The sequence below is a fragment of the Sphaeramia orbicularis genome, chromosome 3 (genome assembly GCF_902148855.1).
Source record: "Sphaeramia orbicularis chromosome 3, fSphaOr1.1, whole genome shotgun sequence".
NCBI lineage: Eukaryota > Metazoa > Chordata > Actinopteri > Kurtiformes > Apogonidae > Sphaeramia > Sphaeramia orbicularis.
Genome location: NC_043959.1, coordinates 3,511,526 through 3,533,426, shown reverse-complemented (window position 1 = coordinate 3,533,426; position 21,901 = coordinate 3,511,526). Strand labels below are relative to the sequence as shown.

Genomic DNA, 21,901 nt, shown 5'->3' with positions numbered 1-21,901 from the left:
GCGCCTCAGGCTGAAAATATACAATGCTCAACATTTCATATCACAATAAATTCCCTCAGTTGGGCCAACTACTTAGAAAAGACAAGTTTGACATTATATATAACAAACTTAATGTCTTGCCCTAATATAAAGGTTTGAAATAAAGGTTTGAAAAAAAGGTTGAAATAAAGGTTTGAAAAAAAAAAAAAAATCCAGCTTTTATTTATTTTATTTACAGCTTGTTGGAATAATATCAAAGGTACTTTTCCTGCTATATATCACGTATCACAGAATTACTGATACCATTGTTATTTGGGCATAGTTATTGTGATTGTATTGTATTATGAGTGACTCTGGGCTGATATAAAACATTCCAACACTGGACCAAAGTTGACCTTTGGGCCTCTAAAGGTTGATGGATGCTCCTAAGAGAATGTCAGAGTTCAGAAACGGGCGACATAATCAGTGGATAAATTCAAAGCTCTTTCACCAGCTTCAAATCCAAAACATGGCTGGATTGGTGTAGTTTTAGGTTTCTTTCAGACTGCTCCAATTCTGCCATGTCTACAGTAAATTCTACAGTCTGTCAGGCATTTGGAAAAGTAAACCTCACTTTTAACATCCCTGAAGGGAAATTCAGCCTCTAATTTTAACCAAACCAAGTAGGGCTGCACGATTTTGGCAAAAAATAAAATCCCGATTTTTTTCTTGAAAAACTCGATTTTCGATTTAAATTTTTGGGGTAAAACTACAAAAGACAACAGAAGTCAGCATGTCGTTTTTGTGAGCAGCCCACACTGCAAGGCACTGCTCCCTACCTCAAATCTGTGATGGTATCGTGTGATCAACACACAGAAGTTTTTTTTTCTTCATTACATCTTTTTTGAATTACATAGAGTGCAATGTATACTAGAAGAAAATAACATAAGTTTGCCAGGGGGAATGCACTACAATACAATTTCCAAATCAGAGTAAATACTGATGGTTTTATAGCCTTTTTGTTTCCAGATTTATCAAACAGCTTTAAATAAAGTTCAACATCTTTCAAAAAATAAATAATATTTGGTTTTGTGTTACAGAACTTACATTTGTGAATGAAAAATTTAGCAAGTAAAAGAACTAAATTAATTATAAAAAAAAAAGTTTTTTTTTTTTTTTTTTTTTCCCTTTTTAGGGTATCTGGGCCCAGAGGTGATACCAATGTAAGTCAGTGACAGGTATCAGTCGTGTGTGTGTGTGTGTGTGTGGACCACGTAATATGAGTGATCCCCATGCGGTTCTATTTAAACTGGGGGATCCGTGCGTGGAACAGACTGACCCAGGACATGCTGGAGGGATTATATCCCCGGAGCTGGTGGATGTGTGTGGGCAGAGGCACGTCTGGGCTCCTCTGCTGAGGCTGATGACCCGCAACCCAGACCGGGATCAAAAGAAGACAGTACGGTACGGATCCGGGACAATGGAAGATGAGTGATCCCCATGCAGCTTTATGTCAATTGCGGGATCCGTGCGTGAAGCCACGGCTTACATTGGTATCACTACTGCGGTTTCATTAACACTTTTAACGTCTGTGGTCATTACACAGACTTCTGTGAAAGACCGCTGTCACAGATAGGAGGAAGAGCCTGCGTTAGCCTGGAGACGTACAGCCCGGAGGCATGAGAAAGATGAAATCGATTTGACGATTCCCTTTTTTAAAAATAGTCCTAATTAAAAAAATCTGATTTCGATTTAAAATCGATTAATCGTGCAGCCAAGTATAGACACAAGGACACCAAAGGACCTGGAAGCCCTAGTCGAACCAGGTATCGAACCTGAAATACCCTAACCATAACCCACCTGCTCCATCTCTAAACAAACATAATATAATGTTCACTAGTAATAAGAAACATGACTTCAAACTATGTTCATCTTGAGTCCTGTTGTGCATTACTAATGCAAATCGAGTTGGATTTATCGCTGTAAGACTATCAACACATTATGCACCTGTCAGTTAAAGGTGACTTCAGTTGACATAAACCACAACAGTTTAAGCTCCTAAACTGGACAGGATGTGGAAAATGAACCAACTCTAGGTTCCATCCTGTTTGACTTCCTTATGTTCATCAGTACAAACACTAACACACAAACATACACAGAAGAAGGAGAAGTGTGAGCCTTCAAATATAAAGAACATCCCAACTCTGAAGCACAGACGTGGAGCATCATGTGGTGAAGTGAGAAGAAACACAAGATATTTTTCAACGTCACCTGAAGATGACCAACCTGCAGCTCAGACACAAATGAATCTCAGTGCAAGACAAGAATCCTGATTTTAGCAATGATACGATGGTAAAAACAGTTGGCTTAGGGTCAAAGGGGTGAAGGTTTAGGAGCAGTGAACCACAAAGCCCTGACCTTATACCAAAGAACATTAATGGGATGATGTGAAAAGCACTTTTGTACAAGGATAAGGCCACAAACTGGACTCAGTTGTGGGAGCTCTGCAGGAGGAGTGGGCCAGAAACCCTGCAGAGCGCTGTGCAAAGCCTGTGGAGGGCATTTGATTTGACTTACATAATTTAAAGGCGACGCTATCAAATATTCAAAAAGTGCCCATAAACTTTTGACCCTCTCACAGTGTGATTGTATTATTACCATCAAATTTCACATCACCCAAATAAAGTAGATGGGTGAACAGAGGGAGTGGATTATGAAAAAGTTTGAATGCATTTTGCCAGGGTGAATGTAAACTTCCGATCTAGGCTGTATCTGTATCATATGTGTGAGTTGAGATTTTACTGACTGGGATTTCAAACAGATGACAGTAATCAGGGTAAATACCTCAGCTGCATCCATAAGCTGTGTCACATCAGCTTCTGCTGCAGCGAGTGCTGACTGTGCAGGTAAATGAGCCAAATCAGCAGAACAAACTTCAATAAGTAACTTCTCGCTGTTTTTAAAACACTGGCACGCACTTGTCCCTTTAACCTCGTGCACAGTCTCCACCTCTTCCTCTCGTCAGTAGGACACAGTGTTAGGGCCGATTTAGATTAAAAGGCACTTGAGCCATTTACTGGTGGTGTTTGGTGTGTGCAGAGTGATGAGGTGCATATGGGAGGTGTTTTCCTTCAGGACTTTCTCCCAGAATAGTTCATGTGGTGAGTAGGGGTATTAGAAGATATTGGTTCTGCAATATATCGCAATATTTCATTTCACGATACTGTAGCGATATTAAAAAGTACTGTATCGATATTTTTAGATATTTATTGAAATGCAGACATGGCGGAGGTTCAGTTCTCTTTTTTGTTTATATTTTATCTATTATTATTTAACACTGTTTTATTAACCCTTTCATGCATACTGGTCACTCCAGACACACATGCATCATCCCTTACACTGTAATTCATACCATTACTGTAACTTTGCTGTTCTTGATAAACCTGATCTGTAGTAATATGTTTTAAATCAATTGCTAATTGTTATTAGACAATAATTAACAGTTTTCTTAATCAAAAAGTTTTTTTTTGCATATTATATCTCCATGAAGAGAGTAATAACTATTATTAGAGTATGTTAAAATGTGAGAAAACATCAGATTAGCTGAATAAAAAAAATGTTTTCATAGTTTTCACACAGTATATCACTTTCTGATGATGGGTTTTAAATGCGTTTCTTTGCTTCAAAAATTAAACACATGGTGTCCAGCTGAGTGGACATTTTTTTAATTCCAGGAAAAATAGGTTCATAAAACAATTTCAATCGCATTGTTTTTTCATGCCTAAAGAAGAATAAAAACACAAAGGAAAAAAATCTCGACTAAGATTCTCATAATTTATGTATGAAAGGGTTAAATACTGGTTATTTGAAGCATCCTAAAAGGACTTTTTACTGTCTGAGAGGCAGATGTTGGTTCTTTTGTTGGAACAAAAATAATGTTCTGATGTTAGTTCTGAACTAATAGAATATGAACATTTGAACAGGATGTTAAACTGTAATGTCTGTAAAACAGAATTTCAGTTTGAACACAAGAACATTTTGTGATATCGCATTAGATCCTGTTCTGATCAAATAAAAATGTGTTTCGTATTTGTGCAGATTTCTGGTGTAATTCAATTCTTCAAGGAAATAATCATTTAAAAAAAAGAAACAAAAAATTGCCTTTTTAACAGTATCATGACATATCGTGATATGTCGTATTGTGATCCTAGTATTGTGATTTGTATCGTATCGCCAGATTCTTGCCAATACACAGCCCTAGTAGTGAGTGAATCTATTTGAACCCAAAACCAATATCTCTATTCTACACCTAAACAACAGGTGTCGCAGCAGCCACTACTGTAAGTTTACTGCAGCTGCCACTTCAGAATCAGAAATACCGTCATGAGGTTGGATGAGGGCGACGTTGTTATATAGCTTTAACTCATGTCACTGTGTCTATTAACAGCCAGTAAAATATTATTAGCTTTGTCATCCTCAAACTTGTCCACTTTTCATTTGTTTTTAGCTTCTCTCTTTGGTTGTTTTACCTCGTCGGTCATCCTGCGAAGAACTTCTATCCTTCAAAATGTATCCTCAAGAAAACAGTCAGTAGTTTATTTGACTACACTTAATTCAAGTGCAACTCCAAACCGTCGAAAAATGTGAACACTTCATCCAGGATACAGACCCTAGTCTTCAGTGAATCATCCATTCAATAGCTGCATTTACATGTTCTTTATACAGTTTATCTGACTTCATAATTTTCCATGTTCCAGTGACAAGATTGTAGAATGTAGAATAAAGATTAATGAATGGAAAATGAAAAAAGAGAAGATGATAATAAAAAGATTACAAAATATGAAGAGATTATAGAATCTAATCTCAAACAATATGAGTTTTTCTTCTTAATTTGTCATCTTGTGTAAATTTGCCACTATAATTCAATGGAATATTTGGTCTTTCTTCTTGTAATTTTACTAATATAACCTCAGAGTTTTCCTTACACATCTATAAAATAATCTCATAGAATATTGTCAGTCTAAATTTGCCAGAGTTGTTCTCATAGATAGAATACTTGTCTTTTTCTACTCTAACACGGTAGAGGAATCACCTTCAACCCAACTTGTCCTGTCCTTCAGGTTCTAACTGTGGTTTTCTCGAAAACCACCACTCTACTTCAGCTGTTGTTTTGTTGTAATTTTCTCTGAAGCCTCCTGTGCTCACCTCTTCAAAGTTGCCCTCCATGGGTTTATAGGCCAGCAGCAGGACCGACCTCATCAGGTCTCCCACCAGGATGAAGTCTCCTTTGGTCTTCAGATAAAGGGCCATTATATTGTTGTAGTGGTTGCACTCCGTCCTCAGCTCCTTTTCAGCGGTCCACTCATATAAACGAACCTGCAACAAAGACAAAGCAGTGGGGTTTGTTGTCATCCAAACTGTTTAATGATCAGCACTTAACGCCAGCAGCATTTGATGAAGATCACTTTAGATGTGAGGGTGAAACGCTGATAACTGTCAGCTGCCACTTTATGTCAACAGTAAAGTGGCATCAACAGTGTATGGATAATTATACCCCAACAACACGTTTTAACTCTTAAAAGTGGTTCTGAGATGACATCTGAGCTGTTTTGCTTTTAACTGAGTGTCAGAGTGCCTTTGAAGCAGATAACAAGATAACAAGAAGAGCGATAACTAATCTGTGCGTTTAATACTAATCTGCTTTTAGACAATGCATTTGTTTACTGTAGCACTTAATGCAGCTTTCACAGTTTACACTTGTCCTTCATGCAACTCATTTATTTTTCTATCCATTAAATTCTGTATTTGTCTTAATTCTGTGGCCTTCTTGACATCATCTGTCATTTAGCTGCTTGATTTTAGTACCATTCTAAATATCCAGACCTGAAAATCTACAAAACCTGATCAAGAGCAAGGCGCTGCAAGTCAAACTGCTAAAAATTTTACTCCAGTAGTGGCATAAAGCAAGAACATGCTGTTAAAATCAGCTTTAGTCCACAAAATACTCATTTCTGAACTCATCTTAACCCTCCTTAGTTAAAATATTGATATTCTGTGCTTTAAAAATGCATGACAACTTGTCAAGGTCTCAAGGATGTTTGTTGTTTTGACCAGTTGTTATTTTCTGCCAATAAAAGCCAGTGACAAAACAATATTTATTTGGAATTTGGAATAAGCATTTTCAGTAGTTTCCAGAATAATAAAATGTTAATTTCACTTAAACAAATCAGTATAAGAGGATTATTATTAGAAATGAATCTTTAATTTATCCACTGTCTGTAGGTCTAAGAGTGAATTTACTTTGGGTTAACAGGGTTTATATACCTTCAGCTCTTTGCAGTGGTAAATAACGGTGAACATAGATATTCTATAGATATACCTGTCACATTACATAGGTTATATGTGGTTTTAACCAAAACAAATACCCATTTCCTCTGACTCAGAATTACTACAGGGGCAGGTTTCATAATTCAGATATTCATATCAAGGGGTAAAGGACCTCAGCTCTAAAAGACGTCCCATGTAGAAGTATTATCAAGTTGAAATCCCCCTGATGTTACGACCACTGGTGGGTTTTTCTTTTGGTAATGGCTACTGTCACAATACTGTAGCACAAAACATCAGTTTGTCTATTGCCACAAACCAATCAAATGTCAGCATTTGTACTAGAGCCAATCTGGGATACTGTTACATGAACTCATTCGCCTCATGTTTTTTTTTTTTTTTTTTTTTACTCATTAGCCTCTTGTTGCCACAGTACTGTGTTGATATATGACATATACTTCAGTGCATTCTTTTGTGTATTTTGCTACCACAGTACTGTGGCAATTGATGGAAGAAACAATAAATTAGTGATAGTATATAGTATAGAATAGGAATTATTGTTCTTAATACTCTATATGTTGCTTTATGGTGTTTTTTGTTCTGGAGGCTGGAAATGGTGGGCGGAGCTACTTGTTTGACGCGGTAGTCTGTAGTGTGACTTCTCAGTTCTGTGTCAGTTGAGTTTTGTGGTCCTGTGGAATTCTGTACTCTGAACATTGTCCCAGTGGCCGATTTATATCAATGTCGGATTAACCTACCGGCGCCGTGCCCCCCTGAGGGCCCTGGTTGGCTCTGTGGTAATAGACAAACATATATTTCGTGCCACAGTACTGTGTCAATAGCCACTTCATTTTCTTTTTAAATAAAATACATTTTCCCCTAACAGACTGCTCACCTGTAGTTACGGTAAAAAGGATCCACTAACCAGACTCTAAACTGACATTTACAGTTTTTACAATGTCAGTAAGCTAGGACTTTGAATTAGCTGACCTCTGACCCCTCAGGCTCCCGTAGTTCTGCCCGTTTTATCCAAATGTGGTCACTTCTGCATGGCAACCACACAGGAGGAATTTAATCATTTTGCTAAAAGTCGTTAAATAATTAACTTCAACAGCACCTTTCTCACTTCTTTGCTTGCGTTCCCTCTGTTTTTATGTCTTATTGATTGCACAGCAGAGAAACCAATTAAAAAACTGATATCAGAATAACATATAATACCCAAACTTGTTCCTCTACACACAAAATGCTGATGGTTAACCTTGTGTTTTAATTTTATTTAGTGTCAAAATGAAAGATGGAATCACTAGCTGCTACAAAATAGAAATGTGTTTCATGTGTCTAAATGAAACAAAGACTGCTGCAGGTATTTTCTAAGTATATTCTCTAAAACCACTAGGTACCGTAAATGTTAATTTAAACATCCCATAGTATCTACATTATACAAGTAAACCAGTAAGACTTCATATCATCACTGTAAATCTGTGTCTAAACTAAAATGTATCGCCAACTTGTTTATACCGAGTAAAATGCTTAATACTATGATGATCATTTTCTGTTCAGCTCATATGCTGTGGATGTCTGAGGTAAGGCTTTGAGATATTGAAATAAAAATATCCAAGCTTATAATGAAATGTTTGCAAATTATGGCCTCACCACAGCCATTTATAATACAGAGGAGTGTGTGTTACATGTGGCAGTGCTCAGTAGCGAAAGTAATTGGACAGAAAAAACAACAACAAAAAAAAAAGAAAACATGAATAACTTTTTTCAGTACAAAGAAGAGGCTTTCAGCAGACAGTGTTTTGACAGCTGAACAGTGAGTCAGCCGGGTTTGTGTTTTTGTCTGTAAAATGCTGATTAGTGAGTTGTCAACTTGTTTCTTATCAGCATTAATTGCAGTAATATCTCACTAGATTTAATTGACACTCAATCCCAGACTCAGAGACATGTTTATAGCTCAAATCAGCATGAACAGGACATTTTAGGAGCTGCATCCATGATGTGTCCCCATATTTGTGTCCCTATAGTTTATAAACATAATTTTTTTCTTGAAGTTTAACGCAAGATTTTTCTTCCAAATTGAGATGTGAAGAAAGTAGATGGTTAGTTGTGGTATAAAATTATTATTTACAAATATTTTAAAAAATTTAGAGGTTGAACATTTAAACTCAGAGTCATGAATTAAAAAAAAAAAAAAAATCAATGTTGAGAGAAATAACCATCTCAGAGGCATTCTGGAAGCAAATATAACAGTTTTAACAAAACTTACCAATGCAATGCAATGACATTTATCACATTATAAAACTATATTATGACATTTAACAGTAGTGTTTTATAGCTGTTAGATAAGAGACACCCAAATTCAACGTGTCCCAATACTTCTGCCCATATAGTGTATATTCACTCTGTGTTATTTTGATGATGGATGAATCAGTGACAATGTTGACGTTGCAGCAATTTCTAATATATTTTTGGAAGTTTGGGTCCCTTGGAAACCCAGAGTGTGTGTAACCTTAAACTGCATACTCATACATAAAAACAAATACGAAAACATTTAATTCAGACTAAATCAGCATTGAAAGCAATGCAGGCCAGTTAAAAGATCTAATATTACAAGATGCCTTTCAGCCAAGGTGAGGGAAGATAAAAGGTTTGGTTGATAAAACTTGTGGGTCAGCCTTTAACATTTAACCAGCCTGATAACAGGGCTCTGACAGAAATATCATATGTTAAAGAGTGGCAGTGATGGAGGATAGTGAAGTAAACTGCTCTGAGCTGAGAAAAAGTCAAGAAGGAAGACAGCCAGACACAAGTGAGCTGTGTCAACTTGATGAAATTATTAAAAAAGTAATTTAAAAAGGTGTTTCACAAGACACTAATGTCACATCCTGTCACAGTCTTTAATTTTCCACTGAAGCTGCTGTCACATGGGGACATGGAGATGCTTCTGTGACAGATTAGACTTTGATAACTGCACAATACTGCTGCATGTCAAAACAGACAAAAAAAAACAAAACAAAACACCAAAAACCATGGTTTAGTATGGATTTCAGACTGATTTATCTGATATTAACAAGAGTAATCAGGTTACTTAAAACTAGATGAGATGTTTAGAGGTTCTATTAGATGCAAAGTTAATAGAAATTGGTAAGACAAAGCTTTCTATACTGTGGAATAAGTTTTTGAAACTGTAACTCATGACTATTTTATTCTCAGTATCTTTAGATATGCTCTTTCATGCTTTTAATCCCTTTAATCCATCTGTGGCTCAGTGTGGTATTACAGGCCGGTGGGGGGTTAGGCATTTAGTTCACACCGTATGTCAGTGATTTCCCAGAGCCTCCCCTATAGAATAAATCCATTAAAACCTGGATTCAGTTTTGACTCGAGAGGCTCTTTTCCCTCTGAACACATAAAATGCTTATTAACCAATCAAAGAGAAAAAGAAACCTCAGCTTCAAAAGTTGAGGTATGGTATCCATCTGACTTCAAATCTAACAGTTGTAACAACAGAAATCAATACAATTTAACCTAATGCTCCTATTGAAGCATGAAGTCAGCGGCCACATACAGCCCAATTTGATCAGCAGTGGGCTAGACCAATAGAACAATAGTATAAAATCCTCTGAATAACACCTACAAATTTTTCTCTAGTTAACATGTGAGAAGAATGTTGACATTTAATGCACTATCTAAATGTACAGGGTGGGGAAGCAAAATTTACAATATTTTGAGGCAGGGATTGAAAGACAGTGTATGACCAATTAGTTTATTGAAAGTCATGAGAATTTATTTGCCACAAGAAAATTGACATAATAGAAAATGTTTTTATTCTATGTGTCCTCCTTCTTTCTCAATAACTGCCTTCACACGCTTCCTGAAACTTGTGCAAGTGTTCCTCAAATATTGGGGTGACAACTTCTCCCATTCTTCTTTAATAGTATCTTCCAGACTTTCTGGTAATAGTTTTGCTCATAGTCATTCTCTTCTTTCCATTATAAACAGTCTTTATGGACACTCCAACTATTTTTGAAATCTCCTTTGGTGTGACGAGCGCATTCAGCAAATCACACTCTTTGACGTTTGCTTTCCTGATTACTCATATGGGCAAAAGTTTCTGAAAAGGTATGGATAATAGTGTGAGGTATGATTATGACATCAGTATATGTTTGGTTTTAAAACAATTGACGTAGTGCCTGCTGAGAAAAAACAACTAAATGTTCATTGTAAATTTTGCTTCCCCACCCTGTACATTATGATTAACCTTATTTATCTCATGAAAAATAAGTGCAATTTTAAGAAAACAATACAAAACAATAAAACGTGGCACAAACATTCATCAGTGTTTGGGTTCAGGCTCTGAGATGAGGAAATCCTCAGGACTGAGTGAAAGACGACTCATACAGGCTATGTGGTTTTGTTCTTCAAAGGACATAGGTGTGTGTATGAAACATAGACAACATTTCTACAGCAGCCAGGGCATTATGTCTGGGATGAACTGTGGAAACTGTGCACTGCCCACAGTCATACTTGGTTCTAGTGTCACCACGTTGGAGGTCTATCAGCTCTATTAGGAGGCTGATTGGTACGTTTTCCTCATCAACTGCAAATGGAGTACTGAGCAGTTCAAACCTGAAATTCTGGGTTTCAAAGTTGGAAGTCAGAGCTAAGTATTCTGGGTTTGTCTGCAAACTGCCCTTGGGAACAGTGGGTGGTGCAGACCTGCAATTTGGTTTGGCAGCATCCCTTGGTAAAAGGACGGAATAATTTAGCAACATCTGCTGCCACAATAGAACCAGCCTTTACATCAGCCTCAACAAAAGTCAGGAGTAGACGGACAAGTCTCATGGCCACTTAGACCCCCTGAATGACAATATGCAGAGGTACATGTGGAGTTCTACACCCAGTGACACTAAAAACAATCAAGCATTCCAATTTTTAAGCTGTACACTTTCTGTTAACAATCATACATTTATTATATTTCACAAATAGAAAGCTACTGTTAAGTGATTCCAAAGCTGTCACTTATGACCTAAATTACTGTCAAATAACATTCTAGATAAGACATGTCATTATTTGTGAAGATTATTTTAAGGCATGCTCAAAAATGATTAGAAGTAAAACTCTCTAGTGTAGGGATGTCAAACTTATTTTAGTTCAAGGCCCACATGCAGTCCAATTTGATCTCAGGCATGCCAGAAAAGTAAAATAATAGCATAAACATAATGTGCTGCGCAGTGTGCACTAATACCCCTCTGCCAGAATGGACAGACAGACAGACAGACGGACGACAAAATGATTATAATGCCACTCTGGCCAGAGTTGGCTGAGGGGTAAAAACCTATAAATAATGACAATTCCAAATGTATCTTTGTTTTAGTGCAAGAAAGTAAAATTACATTATGAACATGTTTATAATTTCGAACTATCCTTTCACAAAAAAATGCAAATAACCTGAACAAATATGAACGTGAAATATCTTACGAAAAATATTATACTTCATTTTATCATTTACACATGTGCAATATAACTCGGCTTACAGCGGATTTACAGTTGCACAAAACATTTAGTAACAGGCAGAACATTGTTAAAATTGTACTTATTTTTCAGGTTGTTCATGGATATTCAAGTTTTTCGCATTTTTTGCAAAAGGATATTTTGTAAAAGTAAACATTTTCATTATGCAATTTTACTTTTACAAGAATACAGACATTTGGAGTTGTCATTATTTATAGGTTTTTATGCTCTTACTTTACTGATCCGACCTGCGGCGATCATATTGGTCTGTAGGTAAAACCTGAACGAAAATGAGTTCGACATCCTTGACTGTTAATAAACAAGAAATATCTACACATCACACCCTTTCTTAAATCTCTGCATTGGATAACCGTTACAACAAGAATCCATTTCAAAATCCTGCTCCTGGTTTCAAAGCACCACATGGCCTTGCACCTCAGTACATCGCAGATACGCTCATCATTTACACCCCAGCAAGAACACTGCGGTCAACAGGCAGTGGCAACTTACTCATCCCTCACACCAGATCCAAGTAAGGGGAAGCAGCTTTTAGTGTATATGCCCCACAAGAATGGAACATCCTGTCTGATACAGTTAGCAGACTTGCCACATCAGTAACCATTTTTAAAAAAACCTTTTTATGATTGTTTTTTACTATAACCAAATTACATACCTGTTGTAAAACACATTGAGTCTGCCTTGTGCATAAAATGTGTTTTATAAATAAAGTTGAATTGAATACAATATCTTCAGTGTAATTTTAGCATTTCACAGTTTCATTCTGCGGGCCAGATTGGACACTTTTGTGAGCCGGTTTTGGCTCATGGACTGTATGTTTGACACCAGTGCTCCAGTATGTGCCAGGCTTGAGATAAGATGTGGTCCTATACTATAATCATGTGTACTTTATGACCAGATTTTTATAAATAATGCTTACATTTGTTATTAATATTGTGATAATACATTTACTAAATCATGAAGTTTTTGTTAAATATTCATTTTTCCTACTTGTACAACTGTGTTCACTATTTTTGAGTTTGATATATTTTCAATGATAAGATGCTTTATATAAAAATATTTTTTAAAGTGTCCAAGATCTTGAGTACTGTGTTAAATGATTATTTTTAAACATGTGGTATTATCAATAATAATTCAGTGATAACTTTTTTTTAATCAAACACATCAGCCTTTTATACCTCTGTTATCTTTAAAAAAAATAGGTGCATGAATACACTGCTGTCTAGTAACCCATCAGAAAAAAGTGGTTGTTGTGTGTGTTCTAAAAATTCCACTCAAACCAAGTGCCACTTACCGTGCTATTGATGCTGGCCAGCAGTTTACCATTGAACTCCACCATTGAATAAACGGCTCCTTTCACCTCCTTCTCAGCCACTGTTTGCAGTTTACCTGTAGGAGCCAACACATTCACAATTCAGGTGGATTTCAAAGTATTACATAGTGATTTACAAGTAAATTAATGTACAGCTCAAGAACTGTGAGAGAGATGTAAAGTAAAAAAAAAAAAAAGAAAGGTGAGGTAGATAAGGATGAGGCTGGAATGGAAAACTCAAAAGGGAGAAAAGAAAGGCAAACCGTTCACCTTCAGAGAGACAGAGTGTGAAAGGAAATGAGAAGGATCACTAGTGTAGAGCAGAAGAAAGCCTGATAAGAGGTGATGAGAAAATGATTAAGTGAGAAAGGAAACAAGAGCATGGTAGGAAAAAGTGTCTGCAGGAGGAGGGAGTGGGGAAAAAAAACATAGGACAGTGAGTCAGGAGTAGAAAATGAAAGCATGTGAAGTAGGGATGGGAATCGCTAAGAATTTAACGATTCTGATTCCAGTATCGATTTTGCATATTGATCCGATTCTCTTATCGATTCTCATTGGGTGGGGGAATAAAAGAGTACAAACGGGTGTGTTTGCATTAACTGTCTTTTATATTCCATCTCTGCACAGAAAATATAATATATACAGTATGTACAAATAATAAGAACAGATGACGCTGGGCCCATTTGGGAAGGGGGGGGGGGGTACAAGTGAAAGTGAAACTAAAGACGCTTTACTAATTCCTCTATTGCCACATTTCCACTACATGAAACCAGTTCGACTCGTCTCCTGTTGTTGCGCCCCTCATTTCCTTTCCCCTACCTTCAGAAACTTGTATTTGAGGAGGTACGACGTTTGTTGCCCACACTGGAACCAGAACTGGGCCAAGCGTTCACTCTGCCGCCATATTCACAAGCGTCACTAAGTAGTGTATCAAATACGTGACATTCCTGTAAATGAATCACATGCTGTGGACAAATGTTTGAGCAGATTGGAGGGATTCCACCCTTCAGAAGAAATGGAAGCGAGTGTTACAAGTGGACCTGGTGTCGTCTTTTTAGACCGTTTCTGCCTCAACGCCATGTTGTCTACGTTCTGACCAAAACAATGCAGCGTACGCATGACGTCATCGCGCATGTGCAACAAAGGTGGAATCGATAAGCAGAGTCGTTATGCAGGCAGGCAAATGATTCCAAGGAATCTAGCTACTGGGATCCGGATCTCAAAAAGAACCAGTTCTCGATTCTCATCCCTAATGTGAAGGATAAAGGAAATAAAAGAGGCAGGAGTAGATAAGGAGGAGAAAAGCCTGGCTGACCGTCAGTGTAGTGGAAGACGATGATGCGGCCTTGTTTCGGCTCCGCCTCCTCTGGGTACACCATGGCGGTCCCGACAATGAAGTAAACTGATGGGTCTTTTCCCAGGCGGCACGACACCATACTGAGAGCGTATTCACTGGGGAGGAACTGATGGGCATGGAGAACTGAAAGAAAACACAAAGGGAGCTCATTATAAATGAGAATAGCACACAAGTTAGTACCGCTGCATGACTGTGCTTTTTATACAGTTTAGAAGGTTCACTCCAAGCACTCCGAAGACCTGTCTACTTTGATAAAACAAGAAAAACAAGTGGTCCGATCGTAAGACACAGTAAACTGAGTTTAACCTGATTATGATCCTCTTTAACAGTAGCTAAAACCCAAAGTAAAGCATCAAAACATCACTGCTGCTTTAATTTTGAAGACTTTAAACTCACATTTTGAGTAATAACCTCACAGTCCACCTTGGTTTTCTCTTCCACAGAAGTCTGACAGAGCTGCCATTTTGTAAGTGGTGTCCATAAATAATGTATTTTACCAGTCAAATCTGAAACTTCACAATCATGTTAACGCAATACTGAACATTAAAGTTTTTGAATGCAGAATCATATGACACAATTGTAATGAAAGGCATCAAGTCTGGTAATAATACACATAAAACAAACAACAACTCAGTTAAAATCTGAATTTTACAGGTGAAAACAGCTCAACTCGCTACTTGCTATCTGAAACATGTTTTGGATCCTTCACACCCTGTTCATGATGTCGATTCATACTTTTAGTACTGGTTCAGTCCACCTGTCCTTCAGTCAGATTCTACCCTAGTTCATTTACCAGTGGGTTAAACCGAGGCTGTTCTATCACCTTCTTCTAAACCTGCTTCAGGGTTTCACTTCCCAGTGGGAAAAGACTGTAGGACGGTGACAAAATGTAGTGAAAATATTCTAAACATAGCCTGCATGTAAATGGAAATTTATATTTAGGTGGGCCAAAAAACTCAGACTAACCCTCTCAGAGCCTCACATTATTCAGCATAAGCGTCTTTTGATTCTCTGTTGTATCGATGTCCCTAATGTCCTCCTGTCTCACATCAACACCAGGACATTATTCAGAAGCTTGTGGTCGGTGGAGATACATTTAGAACAGGGGTAAAGATACACATTCAAAGTCAGATCAAACAAGCTATTTTTGTATCAAATCAACATGTTAATGACAGCAACTTTGTATATTATCACTGAGAAAATTAAAAAGAGCAGAATATCCTTAAAGCTGCAAGAGCCAAATCTTTTTTCCCACTGACACCAAACAACAATCAAGAACTGTGGCTTTAACTTTCACTGTGTGACACAGCGCTGTGCTACACTGGGCAGGTTCCATTAGAACTAAATAGTGAAACACTGAACCAGCCGGCAGAGCACAATAAACAATAAAATCAGAGGGACTTATGAAATGCACAAGCACATTTCAGCTGATTGATGCATCCAAAGTTTGGCCTTGCAGATGAATTTCCAACTGCTCCTGCTGTGCTGATAGATGATCTTGTCCTGCTCTGCTAATGTTGTGTAGCACCAGCTGTCACTGAGGGCGCCACAGGGTGAAAAAGGGTTAATAACAAAATGACAATTAGGCATTACTGGTTAAATACTCGTACAGCACTATGTGCATTAGGTAGGTTTGACTCCTTAATTGTTGTGTTTTCGAATAATGTCCGTGGTGCTTAACATTGAGACACCTGCTGTCCAAGAGCGGTAGGAGGAGCAGCTTCTGAATTAGTCATTTGAGCATAAAATTGAGTACTTTTAGACTGTCAGACAGTTGGACGAGTAGGTTTTTAATTGCACGTATATCATTGTCTCAAATACAGGAAAAAAACACCCACTGAAATTACTGACTGTAATGGGGTTAACTTCTATATTTGTTAAAAAGTTGTATGAACACCTGATTCCTTGTGTTCGTCTATGTTGATAAATGCTGCTTTTCAAGTTCAAACCAATTAACTCGAGTCCACGTTGCTTGTGTAAAATGCGAAGCATGACTTTATCCTTTGGTAACCTTTCACCTATGTAGTGCATCAACACTGATAATACTGTAATTCCTAATTAGATCTCCTCATAGAACTGCACAGATTCATTACTTATCCCTTTCACTCTTAATTTCACTGCGGCCGGTGAGGAAAGACATCTTTCACCTTCATGACCAGTTTTTTTACTCATTATTCATGCTTTGCACGCAGGGTTAACCTGGTCTGAGTGAGCTGAGGTGATTAAATAAAGTGGAAAATGTTCCCTGTTGGCAATTGATCACACATGATAACAAGACATGCAGAAAATTATGCATGAATTATGACTTTATCTGACACAGCAGCTGTTTATTTCACATTAGCTGAAGAATGTAGTGTAGTAAAGTGTTGGTAAATGAGTAGGTAAATCAACAGTACAATGTTCAATTAAAAATAATAATGGCAAGCATGTATGGAATTTGGACACAGTGAGTCACGGTGAGCCACGACACACAGCCCAAAGGGAATTTTGTTAAGTTTATCATCTTAGGTTTTTATATTTTGTGGTTTTGCAGTTAATATGTATTGCAGTTTGGTAGTATATAAATAAGACTGAACTGCTTTATCACAGGAAATAATCAGGGCTTGAGGGTTACAGTTATATAGTATGTAGAGATGAAGATGGTTTATAGCTCTGTCTAGAAGCTTATTCACAGCAAACACCTTATTTTCAATTAAAGCCACAGTGTTTGATAGTATTCTGGCTTCACTGGAAAAAATTATGTATCAATACATTGTAATTCATTCATTCCATGTTTGACCTTTCCAAATGCAACCTGTGACAGATTACTTATCAAGGCCCATTCATGCTCTACGTTAAAGACGCATACGTACACAGTTCTGTCCATCCTCTGTGTTCATTTCGTCTGTATTTCTGTCCATCCTCTAGGACACAGGAGTCAAACATGTGGCCCGGGGGCCAAAACCGGCCCGCCAAAGGATCCAATTTGGCCCGTGGGATAAATTTGTGAAATGCAAAAATTACATCGAAGATATTAACAATCAAGGATGTTAAAATCATTTTAGTTCAATTCAATCTAAAGTAGGTAAGACCAGTAAAATACTATCATAATAACCTATAAATAATGAAAAAAGCTATTTTTCATTAAAATTACACAAAAATGTTTATATTTACAGACTAGCCTTTTACAAAAAATGTGAATAACCTGAACAAATAAGAACAGCCTGAAATGTCTTAAGAGAAGTCTGTGGAATTTTACCAATATTCTGCCTGTTACTAAATGTTGTATTTGTAGATCCACTGTGATCTGTAAGTTGTGATGCACATCTACAAATAAATGATAAACTATGGTGCAATATTGTTAAAATTGCTCTTATTTTTCTTCAAAATTTTCAGGTTGTTCATATTTGTTCATGTTATGTTCAAGAACAGTTTGTAGATGTAAACATTTTCATTACGGAATTTAAATTTTTTCACTCAAAAACATAGAGAAAACTTTGGAATTGATATTATTTATAAGCTCTTATCCTATTATTTTACTGGTGTGGCCCACTATATATCATATTAGGCTGTATGTGGCCCCTGAACTAAAATGAGTTTGACACCCCTGCTCTAGGAGCTTGCGGATGTGAACCCAAACAAGGCACATTCTAAAAGTCGTGGGTTTTCAAGAGTGTTTTTTCTCTTACCTTTACTGGAGATTTATCAGGTTAACTTACCAACAAATGTTTCTGTTATGTTGTACGCCAAATATACCTTTCAGCCGTCAATATACAGTCATAACATGTCTTACTAATAAGTCTTTATTTTTATGCTAAATTTTTCAATAAAATATATTAAGTGGTGACCATGTTAATTGCTATAATGTACACTGTATAACATACATTACTATCATTTCAAATTCCAAGTTATACATCCATGTAAATGAGAATAACAAAATGTTGTAGCTATATATTGACACATGAAGCCTTTATTTTTTATGTTTGATTTAGTTAATGGTCAAAAAATTGTTTAAAAAAAAAAAATCGCACAGGAAGTGGTCACACTCATGAAGGCTAAAAAAAATCGAAAACAGCAACAATAAACATTATGCCTGTATATCGACAGCTAAAAGGTATATTTGGCGTACAACGCAATAGAAACATTTGGTGATAAGTTAACATGATAAATCTCCAGTAAAGGTAAGACAAAAAAATGTTCATGAAAACCCAGGACTTTTAGTATGTGCCCCCAAATGGAGACTACGGAGTAATACCACCAGGAACCGCAGAGGCAGAGTTGAGATTTGAAGAGAATAATTTCCAAAAATAGTGGAACTTTTCAAAGAGCGACTGAGTGAGTTAGTGAAGAACTACTGACATATTTACCCTTCTACCCTTCTCAATATCAGCATTAGTATCCACATTAGTAATACCTCTTCTGTCGTCGCCATATTTGCCATTACTGACTCTCTTCTTCTCAAAAAACTTCACTCTTCTTCGTGGTATTTGTCCAGCATGTTAATTAAGAGTGGCGCCCTTTGGTGGATTGACTGACACATGCTCATTCCAAGGCAATGGACGATCTCAGTATAAAGACAGTGACATGTGACACCATTTGAAACAGAAGTACCTATTTACGGTCGTAAAGTGAACATGAACGGGCCTTCACCGGTGTTTTCAGACTTTTCTGTCATGTTTAAGTGTCTTCCCTCTTCCACAGATGCGTGAAAAGGCATCAGGTTCACTGGTATTTAAATCACCTCTTCCGATGTGGACCGAAAGGAAAGAGATGCAGGAGGAACCGGTGTCTTCTACAATTTTGACATTTCGGCTCCTGAGGCTTTAATAAGTTATACTACACAAGAGCCTACATTCTCATGTCATTTGGAGTTTCACAGACTTAAAAGCATTTTTATCTAAATTTTACCCTATGCCTCAGACTTTCTGACACGAGATCAAGATCACAACTCCAGCTGCAATTGTGTTATATAGAACAAATATTCTGATTCTAATACAGATACACCATTGGGTAATTGTATAGGCGTATACAATCGGCTGCCTCCTTGAATTTTTAATGGCCCAAACATACCTTACTTAAATGGTGCTGATAAAATGTTTTATGAGAACCACAGGCCATGAAAAGAACTGCATTTGTCCACCATTAATGAAGCGGATGTATATAAAAGTGTTGCTAAAGAATAATTCAACATCAGATTTATCACAGGCTTGTGAGCAACTTCACTAAAGGAACATTATAAAGCATCTGAACATGTTATGTACAGTTTTAGGGTCATTTATAAAATATATCCAAGTTTATTCCAGCACTATCTTGTGTTTTACAAGATTGATTTTTCCACAAAGGCAGTTTTAAGACCCTATTGTCTTAAACTTTCACTTTTGCACCATGTTCCCCTCAGTGTCTTCAATCAATCTTAATGCCAGTATAATGATACATACACAGAAGAATATATAACTAAGTGTCCAGGTCTGTTTGTGCTTGGACCATGCACTGCTGCACAAAGACATTGCCACATGTGACTGACGAACATCTCACATCTATCAGGTTTTTTTTTTTTTTTTTTGTACTTCATGAAGTGAAGTCTAGCGATGGATAAACTGTGCTAAAGTCCCTGATTTACATATCATTAACATATGACACCCCCTAATGTATGCGGGTGTGGTAGCGCAGTAGTGATTTCTGAAAGGAAGGCTTGACGCAGTGAAATCTGCATTGCAAAGTAGAAAGCAGTAAAAAGCTGTCACGTTCAGTTGGCTTCACCATAGATATGGCATGCACGAAGCCCCATGTGTGCATTCATTCATTGACATTTAAAGCCTGCAGCACAAGCCTGTGTGTGTTTTAAGTATTTAGTAATAACAACAACAAAATTTAAATTATAGCACATCTTTGAAAAGACTAGAGACAAGTTTAAAATATAAAAACAAAAACAGGAAGTTTATGTCACTGAACGACAGGAAATTCCTGCCAGTGGCCATCAAACTGTAATTCCATTACACACGATATTTTTGCACACTTTTTATGTATATTTCTTTAATAATCATATTGATAATATATTGTCTAGTACATATTGATCTGGTCAGTTAAGTAGCACAGAGGGTTGTTAATGAGTTTCAGCTGCTTTGGTGTTAATGAAATTAAAAACAGGTGCACTAGAGGGGCAACAATGACAACCCGAAAAACAGGAATGGTTTTACAGGTGGAGGCCATCGACATTCTTTTCCCTCCTCATCTTTTCTGACTGTTTTTTGACTAATTTTGCAATAGACTGATTGGTGGGGCCCCGCCCCCTTAGTTACTGTTGCTACGTCCGACAAGCTTTCAGAATCTCTCCACAGATTTACATTGAAAATGCGACACTGATGAAAAAAAAAATGTCCGCTATTCTGCGAAATAATGACGTGTCTTAAAACTAAACCATGCATTCTGTAGAGGAACGTTAATGAACAAGTCCTTGAAATCCACGACTCTTATTTATTGTTGCACATTCTCTGAAAATCCTGAGAAAGTTGATCGTCATGGCACAGGCAGCTGTATCTACAGGTGTCAGTGATGCTTTTTGGTGTAATAACTAGAGGAGCGGTGCAGTAAGTAACACAATGGACCTCAATGCGGAAGACCAGGGTGGGTGGGTTGGAGGGTGCAGGAGACATACATTCACCACTAAGATAACATGCTGGTAGTAGGAAAGCGGCAGCACAAGCAGTGCCGGAAACAAAGTTTCTTCTGACACCTCTGGGACGTTATGTTTCGGTCCATCCGACACTGCCAGGTTATACCTCAGACTGTCCAGGAGCTCAGTGATGCCCTGGTCCACATCTGGGAGGAGATATCCCGACGTTGTCAGGCATGCTACAAGCAGGTGGGGGCCATACGAACTACTGAGAACCATTTCAGTGTTGCTGCATTGACATTTCAGTAAAATGGACCAGCCTGCCACATCATTTTTTCACTTTGATTTTCAGGTTGTCTCTGAATTCAGCCCTTTGTAGGTTGATAACTTATTTCCATCAAACCATGTGGCATCCTTTCATTCCTAATACATTACCCAGTACATATCAGTATAGATATCCAGCATGATTTTTTTCCCCCATGGAGATCTGATGTGTTCTCAAAGTGCTTTTTGAGCGGTGCATATATATATATTTTTCTTTTCTTTTTCTGTTGTATTGATAATGCCTTTCCTGCTACCGTTTATTATATTTGAATGGAGTGACTGTAACACCCAATAACTTCCCCATGGGATTCATAAAGTATTCTGATTCTGACTGATTTAAACAAAGAAAACGGTAAAGATGTAGCCAGTAAGTTCAAACATTTTGTGTTTGTCAAATCAGATACAACTAATCCATCCAAAGGCCTGAAGAATGAACATCAGAAGCAGGATGTGCAGATTTCTTTACACTGACCTGATTCTACTGGTGGTTATTCTCCAA

General features: G+C 37.3%; 1 protein-coding gene and 1 long non-coding RNA gene across 2 annotated transcripts in view; one reads left to right on the top strand and one right to left on the bottom strand.

Annotated features, from left to right (window-relative positions):
* Positions 1-21,901, bottom strand: part of ddb1 (damage-specific DNA binding protein 1) — a 126,912-nt gene that overhangs the window by 36,001 nt on the left and 69,010 nt on the right. Inside the window, exons 20-22 of the mRNA XM_030128387.1 lie at positions 14,445-14,609; positions 13,112-13,206; positions 5,164-5,334 (exon numbers count right to left, since the gene is read on the bottom strand). Coding sequence (XP_029984247.1) covers positions 5,164-5,334; positions 13,112-13,206; positions 14,445-14,609 — 431 coding nt within the window. The remainder of the gene's footprint in view (positions 1-5,163; positions 5,335-13,111; positions 13,207-14,444; positions 14,610-21,901) is intronic.
* LOC115415192 (uncharacterized) lies at positions 149-21,189 on the top strand. The gene is made up of 3 exons (XR_003934774.1): positions 149-158; positions 8,933-8,937; positions 21,041-21,189. It is a non-coding gene; the product is annotated as an uncharacterized LOC115415192 (long non-coding RNA).